The sequence below is a fragment of the Eleginops maclovinus genome, chromosome 11 (genome assembly GCF_036324505.1).
Source record: "Eleginops maclovinus isolate JMC-PN-2008 ecotype Puerto Natales chromosome 11, JC_Emac_rtc_rv5, whole genome shotgun sequence".
NCBI classification, from domain to species: Eukaryota; Metazoa; Chordata; class Actinopteri; order Perciformes; family Eleginopidae; genus Eleginops; species Eleginops maclovinus.
The window spans coordinates 20,134,188-20,144,692 of record NC_086359.1 but is presented as its reverse complement, the minus strand read 5'-3'; the positions used below and the strand labels follow the sequence as shown (position 1 = coordinate 20,144,692).

Here is a 10,505-nt window from a genome sequence, read left to right as displayed (position 1 = left end):
TTTCAAAAGATAGAACATGTGCTCATTTGGTCACGCCAGTGTGTGTGTGTGTGTGTGTGTGTGTGTGTGTGTGTTACATCACTAGAATTATCTCTTACTTGAGTGGAAGTAGTAATACTACTGTGTAAAAATACTCTGTACCAAGTAAATGTCCCGAAATTCTCCAAATTGCACTGGGGTGGAAATATAAAGTAGCAGAAAATGTAAATACTCAAAGCTGTGCTGTGCAGTACTTGAGTAAAAGAGGACTTTTCTGTAATCCATAATCCAATTAAATATTCTGACAATATTTTTTATATTTGTCATATTTATACAAAATGTATTTGTTTGTTAGTGTTCAGTAAGACCCTGAGATAAAAGCATCTCATTAACAGTCTTTTGTGAATAAATGTCAGCACCTGGTGCGGGGAGGAGTCCTCTGTGTGCATGCATGACCCAACTCCACCGGGTTGTAGGGATCTTAGACAAAGGCCAGACCCTGGAGCAATACATAAATGTTCCTCTACAGTAACAGAAGCTACAGCTGGACAGTAATACGCACAGATGTTATTACAATCTATTATGCCATGAAACAGTAACTACAGCAGTGAGTGGAAACTGGAGATCATTTCAACAACAGTATGGACAGACAGAATGTGAGAATCATGAGACTGTTTTACACAAGTAATAGTTGTGCTTATGGGTCTCCCTGCTGGTAGTGTTTAATACTACATCTAATCCCAGTACTCAGGTAAAAGCACCATCTAGTGACCAGAATACATTCGAGCAGCATTTTGAATGCAGGACTTTTACTTGTAACAGAGTATTCCTACACTCTGGTACTTCTACTTTTACTTAAGTACAAGATCTGAGTTCTTCTTCCACCTCTGCCAAAAAGTGATAATAGACTGTTGAGTTTCTTCTCTTTAGTGTAGCTATAAGTAGAATACAGTGAATTATCTATTGGTGCAATTTATTCTGTTTGGCTAAAAAGAATGGTGAGTTACGGCTGCGTACATGATTCTGCTGTTGTAAAGTTGAACTGCTACTTTAAATATATAACTTAGACTAGAATAATAAATGCTAATATCAGCAAGAGATGGGCATAATTTCATTCAAATTCCAATTTCATCACTTTACAGAGTTGTTTTTATGCTGGTTAGGAATTAAGTAATTTATTCTTTAAGAGCTTGCATTTGAGCAAAGAACTAAATTCTTAAACTACAAACTATTTCCATTTTTATTTAATCTGGTATTCAATTTGGAGTTGTGGCTAGCCTTAGTTTTTATAATGTTATTGTTGGCTTTTTGTTGACAACCCTTTTTGTCCCTGAATCAGTAAATCTAACTGTTTGCATTACTGTGTTGAAGAAATGACTCATTTTGTATAAAACAGACCTTTATTTTTCACAATTATTCAAAAAAACAAAACTTTTAAAAAAAGAATCTCCTGTGAGCTCCCGTGCTCATATGTGTTGGTGCTGGACTTCAGGATTATGACTTCACTGCCGTATCTCTGGATTTGTATATTACTCCTCTGCTTTTCAACTCTCTCACAACGCCTTCAGAAAAAGAGAAAAAGTTAGTAACACAAACGACTAATGAGTATAGTATATTGTATACTTAATAAATTGGAAATTCTGAACAAAAAAAGCCAAACTTATTCTTTCTAGGTGTGTGCCATCAGCTACATATTGAAGTATTACAGTTAGATAAAGTGTACCTGGGGGAAGTCTGCCAGTCACTGACACTGCATAAACACCCGGCTTGAAGTTACCTGTTAGATGAAGAAAAACAAATACACATATTTTATGACTCGATCGTTTTAACAATACAATTACGTGAGCAAATACTAAAAAACGGCAGGTTCTTAAAGATTTAGATTTAGTATGGGCAAACATCCTTACCTATCCTCTGCCATTTAGCTACCCAGCTGTCCTCAGGACTCATCATGGATATCACACTGTGGAACCACAGTGTTGGTAAGAAAACCATTCAAACCATTGAAATTATTTAAATGTATCAATTCTCAGTCAGTGTTTACCCATCGAAAGAGGAACTTGTGCATTCATAAACCATCTCTCGGTTCCCCTTCATCTGAAGGTACGACTCACAGTTGTCACAACCGTCGTATTCAAACTGGTCAATGGTCTAAAAGAGAGAGAGCACATGATAGACCAATAATCGTTTAGTAGATAAAACGTCATCAAAAACGGCCATCAAAACTGAAGAACAAACGTAAAGTCTTCATATTTCTTGTTTCGTTCGACTAAATAACCAAAACACTTAAGTTTACAATGATATATTAGGCAAGCAGGAAATCCTATAGTTTCAGATGCTGAATGTTTTAATAACTGTAACGATTAACCAATGTTCAAACAACTATGTTTCTGTCGATAGACTAATCAATTAACCATATGAGCGTTTTCCATCTAATGCTACTTGTACCGTAACTGACATGATATGGTGCACCAAAACTACCTTAATCAAATCCTGTTCCACTGTATTTTAGTTTGTTTACTGTGATAAGCATTACATGTGTGAGTTTAGCCAAACAACATTGTTTGTTAGAGATGGATTAAGTAAATACCATACTTTCAACAAGTCTATAACGAGTTTAACCAGTCAGTTTTGGTGTCATTCAGCAAATACATAATATATAATACACAATTAAACTAAAACAGTACACAGAGAAGATAAGAATAACTGCGGCGCAAAAATGGCTAACACCTTAGCAAGAAGCTATCTTGAATATATCTTTGCGCATTTTAAAGTTTACCTTCACTAAAGAACAAAGAAGACAGGCTCGCAAATGGCGAAGGTCTTTTGGGACCGTTTCCAAAGCCATTACGTTAGGCTCCTGGACAATATAATACCGAAAAATCAAACAGATAAATGTTTTGAATGTTTCCCAGTCGCCCAGGGATTACGTCACTGACTGTGGACCAGCGCCTTTAGGTCCCTATTGTGCGCCTGTATACAAATCTGTATAAATCTCTATCAGATTCAAGGTTACATTTCTATCTCATGAAATGCACAAAAATTGCACTTCTTGCTTGACAGACTTTCTTCAAAAATGCTTTGTAATATATATTTTGTTAAAATTTAGGTCAACAAAAACATAAACGATAATAAAACAAGGTTATATAAATGTTGGAAATCAAATAAACTAAATGCCCACAGGAATGTAATAGGTTAATGTATATGCATGTGAGAAGTAATTCAAAATTCTTATGGGTATACTAAATCTTGTTTTTTATTTCTTTATGTGGGCATGTATTTCAACCGATTTCAGCCATCAAATGGATTTTTTAAATGAATTTAGGGATTTTCCCATTTTAGTTTTTTGACAATATGCAACTAACTTTTGAATTGACTTATTTTGATTGGTCAATTTCAGAATAATACATATCATATGTTTTGATTATAATTATTAATGCATTAGAGTATTATCAATCCTGGTAAATTTATAGCTAGTTTTAATTATTTTGTATGTTGCAAGGTAGCTTGGGAATTTTACTCCAGGTGTAACTAAAGTCTGATTTAAGTGTGATTATATGTCATATTATTATACAACATGTGCAAAGTAACTAACTGTATTAAATAAATGAAGTGGACAAACACCAACAGACTCAGGGACAGTTTCATCACACAGGCATAAGACTATTAAACATTTGAGCTTGCACTATTTTTTTTTAATGTTTGTTTTTTTTAAAGTTTTGTAAATTGCACTGTTTTGGAACATGCTATCTAATTTTTTTGAACGTTACATAATTACACCATAGTTTTGAATATCTCATGACAGTAAAACCTTTGATGCTGCGTTCCAGTTGAACTGCGAAGTGGGAGTATCCGACTTCCCAGTTGGAAATTTCAACTGGAACGCAGCATCAGGTCAGATTTCCTACTCGGAAACTCGGAGATACCTCGCCATACCCCAGTTCAACTTTCGATTCGCACACAACATGGCTGCCCAGCACGTAAACACTAGTAAACACCTTGATCACATAACATTTTTAGCGCTTCAGTATTATTTGTGTCACATTGAATCACCTGTACATAAAGTACCGCTCATCTTCTATCTGAAGATATGTTGCTACGATATTTGTATGCACAAAATATGACACAGAGCGCTGTTATCAACCGGTATTGATAACAATGGCTAACCCGAGGTTATTGCTTAATCTGTAAACAAGGCGAACGTTCATGGCTTGCTTTGTTGGAATGCTTAAAATAGCCTATTGTAAAATACTGTAAGGATGTTCCAAATAGTTTGCTATATGATACCGGGAAAAATATTACATATACAGTGGGGCAAAAAATAATTTAGTCAGCCACCAATTGTGCAAGTTCTCCCATTTAAAAAGATGAGAGAGGCCTGTAATTTTCATCATAGGTATACCTCAACTATGAGAGACAAAATGAGAAAAAAAATCCAGGAAATCACATTGTAGGATTTTTAATGAATTAATTGGTAAATTCCTCTGTAAAATAAGTATTTGGTCACCTACAAACAAGCAAGATTTCTGGCTCTCACAGACCTGTAACTTCTTCTTTAAGAGGCTCCTCTGTCCTCCACTCGTTACCTGTATTAATGGCACCTTTTTGAACTCGTTATCAGTATAAAAGACACCTGTCCACAACCTCAAACAGTCATACTCCAAACTCCACTATGGCCAAGACCAAAGAGCTGTCAAAGGAGACCAGAGACTAAATTGTAGACCTGCACCAGGCTGGGAAAACTGAATCTGCAATAGGTAACCAGCTTGGTGTGAAGAAATCAACTGTGGGAGCAATTATTAGAAAATGGAAGACATACAAGACCACTGCTAATCTCTCTCGATCTGGGGCTCCACGCAAGAATCACCCCGTGGGGTCAAAATGATCCCAAGAACGGTGAGCAAAAATCCCAGAACCACACGGGGGGACCTAGTGAATGACCTGCAGAGAGCTGGGACCAAAGTAACTGAGGCTACCATCAGTAACACACTACGCCGCCAGGGACTTAAATCCTGCAGTTCCAGACGTCCCCCCCTGCTTAAGCCAGTACATGTCCAGGCCCGTCTAACGTTTGCTAGAGGGCATTTGGATGATCCAGAAGAGGATTGGGAGAATGTCATATGGTCAGATGAAACCAAAATAGAACTTTTTGGTAAAAACTCAAGTCGTCGTGTTTGGAGGAGAAAGAATGCAGAGTTGCATCCAAAGAACACCATACCTACTGTGAAGCATGGGGGTGGAAACATCATGCTTTGGGGCTGTTTTTCTGCAAAGGGACCAGGACGACTGATCCGTGTAAAGGAAAGAATGAATGGGGCCATGTATCGTGAGATTTTGAGTGAAAACCTCCTTCCATCAGCAAGGGCACTGAAGATGATGCGTGGCTGGGTCTTTCAGCATGACAATGATCCCAAACACACCGCCAGGGCAACGAAGGAGTGGCTTCGTAAGAAGCATTTCAAGGTCCTGGAGTGGCCTAGCCAGTCTCCAGATCTCAACCCCATAGAAAATCTTTGGAGGGAGTTGAAAGTCCGTGTTGCCCAGCGACAGCCCCAAAACATCACTGCTTTAGAGGAGATCAGCATGGAGGAATGGGCCAAAACACCAGCAACAGTGTGTGAAAACCTTGTGAAGACTTACAGAAAACGTTTGACCTCTGTCATTGCCAACAAAGGGTATATAACAAAGTATTGAGATGAACTTTTGTTATTGACCAAATACTTATTTTCCACAATCATTTGAAAATAAATTCTTTAAAAATCCTACAATGTGATTTTCTGGATTTTTTTTCTCATTCTGTCTCTCATAGTTGAGGTATACCTATGATAAAAATGACAGGCCTCTCTCATCTTTTTAAATGGGAAAACTTGCACAATTGGTGGCTGACTAAATACTTTTTTGCCCCACTGTATGGGCCATTCTACCGAATTGGTTCAAAGTCAGGTTGGGAAAATGTTTGAAATGTATATGTTTTATTCCCAAAACTTTGACTATATATATATTATACCATATCTAAAGTACACATATTTGGTAAAAGAACAGTCCATTTTTATATTTTACTTTCAGACTGTATTGGAATATTTTTCCTCTCCCAAAAATTGTCACTACCGAAACAAAGTAATACACTATAGTAAAACAATATTATTATTTATCTGATAAGATTGTGTTTACTTCCCTCCTCTAAGGAGTATTTTAACAAATATGACTTGAAGGTTTTCACAATTAAATTAATGAAAATGAATTTTTTACCAAATTTCAAAGTTCAATTTATACGTCATCAAAATCTTAATTCAGTATTTCTTTGTAACATGCGTAATACTGATCATTTTGATTCCAGAGTTGATGATTGATGAAATTGACCATACTTTAAACCAATCAGTATCATAACATTTTAGTTGATAACTGAAATCACTTTATCTTTTTCGTGGCCAAAACAAACGTTTTTTTCGCCCATTGTTGTGCATGACTTTGACCTCAAGGGCACCTGCACACAGATAACAGGTGAAATAAGTATTAAGTATTGCTTGTATTGCAATCTTATGAGACTATGAGATAAAGTTTGATTCAAAGGGAATGGGAATATAAGAACGGAAAATGACCAAGAGAGAATAAACGGAAAGAGAGAAATATCATCAATGTAATTTGGATATCTGTGAGGAAAAAATGAAAAGATGTACAAATCACCTTCTTCTATGTCTTCAATGATTCCAGGATATGGGTCATCGTCATATGTAATGACACACCATTTTCCAACTAGGTCTTCAGTGACGTCATCAACTGGACAGAGTCCCTTCACACTCAGATCTTGAGGTGGAACGGCTTCCATCTTCTGAGGCATCTCCAGCATCAACTTCTGATGCAAATTCAGCATTGAGTCAGAGAGGAGCCTCTTTTGTTTCATCTTTTTGAAACCTGTGATTGTTTCATTCTTCCCCGCTGATGCCCGACTATTGTCATCTCGACTTAAGAACATATTGACTATGTCCATGGTCTTTTTATTTCCTCTTCTCTGATAGTTGAACCTGGACTGTGGCTTGTCTACAGTCTTGTTGTAGACTTTGTGGGAGATACCTACTGTTTTTCTGAGCAAATTTACAAGTTTGTATTTTCTGAGAAACCTATCTGAGACAGCTCTTCTAAATGCATGCTTTTGTTTATAGTTGACAGACTTGTATTTTTTCTCCATTTGGTGCATAAATGTATTGTGAAATAGCAGAGTTTTTCTAATATGAGCAGGAACTCTGTGCTGCTTTACATCATTATTAGTTTTTGTTCTTGGGGAACAATATGTCTTGTCTGATGTCAACCTCAATTTTAACCTCTGACATCTTTTTTTAAATTTTGCTTCTCTTCGCTGCACGTCTTTGACCTTCTGCTCTAGTTTCTGTAATTTTCTGTAGTTAGAGGTTTTTGCCCTTCTCCTTCTCTTGCCTGCAGGTCTATTCTCTGGTGTCTGATCAGCCTTGCTAGAAGTGCTAGTAGCACTTCTTGTCCTTTTCTGATCTGCAGGCCTAGATCAAAATGATCATGTCACTACCGAAACTTTACCATATGTTTCGGTAGTGACTGTTTCGGAAGTGACAATTCTAGCTAACTTTGAGCATAACTAAAGAATGCTAGCAAGCACATGGCTAGCATACATGTCTTTGAAGAGGGGTACACTCATAAAAACATAATATTTTGCATAAAACCCCAAAAAGTTCTCTTAATTGAAGAGAATATGTGTTTGGTAGTGACAATTCTTATGGTTACACGCCGATTTTCAGACTTTGGAACACATTTATATAAAAAGTATGGGATTCTGCTACTTACCATTCAGCCATGAAGGTCTGAGATGCTGTGGCACTTTCCAATCCAAAATGCAGGGGGTGTGGCTAAAAACCAGGCTCAGCCAATGGACTAAAACTCTTGTGTTTCGGTAGTGACATGAAAACTGGGGACATGATTTTTTGAGCATAGTTTTTTAATTTAAAGATTAAACCCACAATAATTCTAAATATTTCAACTTCTGTTTAAACGTAATCATAAAGATATTTGTAATCACACCATTGAAAACATTCTTAAAATTGTTTTAAGTGTTATTTACAGAAATTGAAATTTAGATGTCAGGGTTGGGGACAGCAACTTCCCAATATAAAGTACCCTATAAATGATGATTTTGTATATATTTAGCTTATCACTATCTCATTTAATGCCTTGGGATTAAATATACCATAACATGTTCTTAGTAAATATCTTTGTCTGAAGACTTAATGGTTTTGTTAAATTATTTTTCTTGTTGAGGGACTGCACTTTGAACCAATTCGGTAGAATGGCCCATATACATATTTTGATTAGATTCGGCCTTAAACATTGGCAGAGGTGGGACCAAGTCATTGTTTTGCAAGTCCCAAGTTAGTCTCAAGTCTTTGCTTTCAAGTCCCAAGTCAAGACCGACAAGTCCCAAGTCCTACCGTTCGAGTTTCAAGTCCTTTCGAGTCCTTTTAACAGAGAAATAATATTTACACAAATCATGTGTGCTTTTAAGATCTGTATGTATTTATCAAACCTAGAACATTGTTCAAACACATTTGAAATAAACAAAGGCAAATGTAATTTCCACAGAAAGTGCTGACATTGTATTTCCATTGCTTATTGCACTATAACTGTCTCTAAAGATCCTCACTTTTGCAAAACACTCTTCACCTTAAAACTTAAATCTAGCCTTGAAGTAAAAAACATGTCTTCACCCTCAAACAGGTATTTGGAGGATCACAAAAACAGTTGAATGTAACTTTTCCAAATGTGTTACCGCTTTATAAAAAATATTTTCAGTCTTTTTAACTCATTTCAAAACCTAAGTGTAACCTTAACCTTTTCAAACATGTCACCACTTTTTACAAGATGTCCTCACTCCCAAAAAAGTGTGTGTGTAGAAGATAGATAGAATCGGAGGATGAAACCCTCTTTATTAGTCACATACATGCACACAGCAGAGCACACATAGCGAAATTAGTCCTCTGCATTTAACCCATCCTAGTACTAGGAGCAGTGGGCAGCTATTGTGCAGCGCCCGTGTGTGTGTGTGTGTGTGTGTTGGTATTCATCACTTTTTGGGGACATTGATCTGTTTACACAGTCACGTCATGGGGACCTCTGACGGTTTGGGGACAAAAAATCAGGTCCCCATGAGGATTATCATTTTAAATGACTGCAGAAGTCTTCTAAAGGTGCCTGTAAAGCCTTGGCCCATTCGGCATGTTTTTCCATGTCTGTGTGTGCGTGAACTGCGCACAGTGCTGCCCCAAGAGGATTGACCTCGCCAGTGCACTCACCGCTCTTCACACGCACATGTTCCAAATATGGTTTGGTACCGCCCACTTCCTGGTCCCCATTAGGAAGGGTTTTAGGAGCATATGACATTTTCAGTCTTAAAGGAAGCGAAAAGATGGTTTTTATGCAGATGTTGGAGCAAAGGAGCTAAGAAGAGAAGCTAAGATAATCACAAGGTAAGCAGTTCTGTGTTATTTATTTAATTTATGTAATCATAGATTGTTTAATAACCAGTAGATAGCTAGTGTAAGTAATTGACACGTAATTTTCCATTGTATTTAGTAATAAATTAATTTTGAAAAATGTATTTTTTATATCTATATGTTTATATTGATCTATTTATTAGGACTGTCAAGCTATTATAATGTTATTAATCAATACAAAAATACAATTCAATACAATGCAACCAAAAATAGGTTAAGTCTCACCACCATATTATACTAGTTCTAATAGGTCTAAACTACAGCTATTGGCAGTATGAAATAGCTCAGTATCTTGATACACATTTTACACTGAAAAAGGCAAAGCTATCTCTGTGTGTAAACATGGTTTCCGCTGGCAGGCTTTTAATTTGAAATGCACAGGAAGTTGAACGTACATTCCTTTCTGTCTAGCTTTACTGTTTAGCTTTGTTGAGGTCAGGTGCAGATAATTAAAGTTTTGATCAAGACGGACTCCAGAAATCAGTGGAGCGATTTGTTTTCAGTAAGTATGATGTTTAATAACAGATTAAATCTACGTCGTAGTTTTATTTGTTATGAGGCGTTATGTATTTATGAAGACAGATTTAACACGCAGCTTTTAAACTGAGCGTCGCGTTAGCCTCCTACGGCCCTCATTTAAAGTCCATGCTATTGCGCAACACTATCCAGAGGAGACAGTATGTTAATGTTGGTAGCAAAACAGTTAGCTAGTTTAATACACTAATCCAGACTACAAAAGTTGTTGATTTATTTGATTTGTCATCGTCTACAGACTGCAGATATTACATTAAACAAAGCAAAATACCACATGTCTGAATGCGCCCCCCCCCCCCCTGTTATAGTAATGTGGTTATTCTGCATGGTCCCCCATATGATGGTGTCCTGACTTATATCTCTACACGAGCAAATAAACATAATCACTTATTTATTCATTCACAACTTAAATTTAAATTGGATTAAACCTGATTAATTCAGAATTGGTAATGCTGCAGTAAGAAATGAGTCTGGCTA

The 10,505-nt window shown here is 36.6% G+C and overlaps 1 protein-coding gene across 1 annotated transcript; it reads right to left on the bottom strand.

The window, feature by feature from the left end:
- Positions 1 to 1,360: 1,360 nt before the first annotated feature.
- supt4h1 (SPT4 homolog, DSIF elongation factor subunit) lies at positions 1,361 to 2,942 on the bottom strand. The gene is made up of 5 exons (XM_063894496.1): positions 2,759 to 2,942; positions 2,024 to 2,130; positions 1,887 to 1,942; positions 1,703 to 1,756; positions 1,361 to 1,541 (listed from the first exon to the last, which is right to left on the bottom strand). Exons 1-5 carry the CDS (start codon positions 2,825 to 2,827, stop codon positions 1,474 to 1,476), a joined length of 354 nt encoding a protein of 117 aa, XP_063750566.1. The 5' UTR covers positions 2,828 to 2,942; the 3' UTR covers positions 1,361 to 1,473.
- Between the last annotated feature and the right edge of the window lie 7,563 nt (positions 2,943 to 10,505).

Coding starts and splice junctions, on each gene's coding strand:
- supt4h1 (XM_063894496.1), bottom strand. CDS start 2,827: ATGGCTTTGGAAACGGTCCCAAAAGACCTTCGCCATTTGCGAGCCTGT. Junction 2,131..2,758: donor TTCTTTGTTCTTTAGTGAAG/GTAAACTTTAAA, acceptor TCTCTCTTTTAG/ACCATTGACCAGTTTGAATA. Junction 1,757..1,886: donor AGCTAAATGGCAGAGGATAG/GTAAGGATGTTT, acceptor TTCATCTAACAG/GTAACTTCAAGCCGGGTGTT.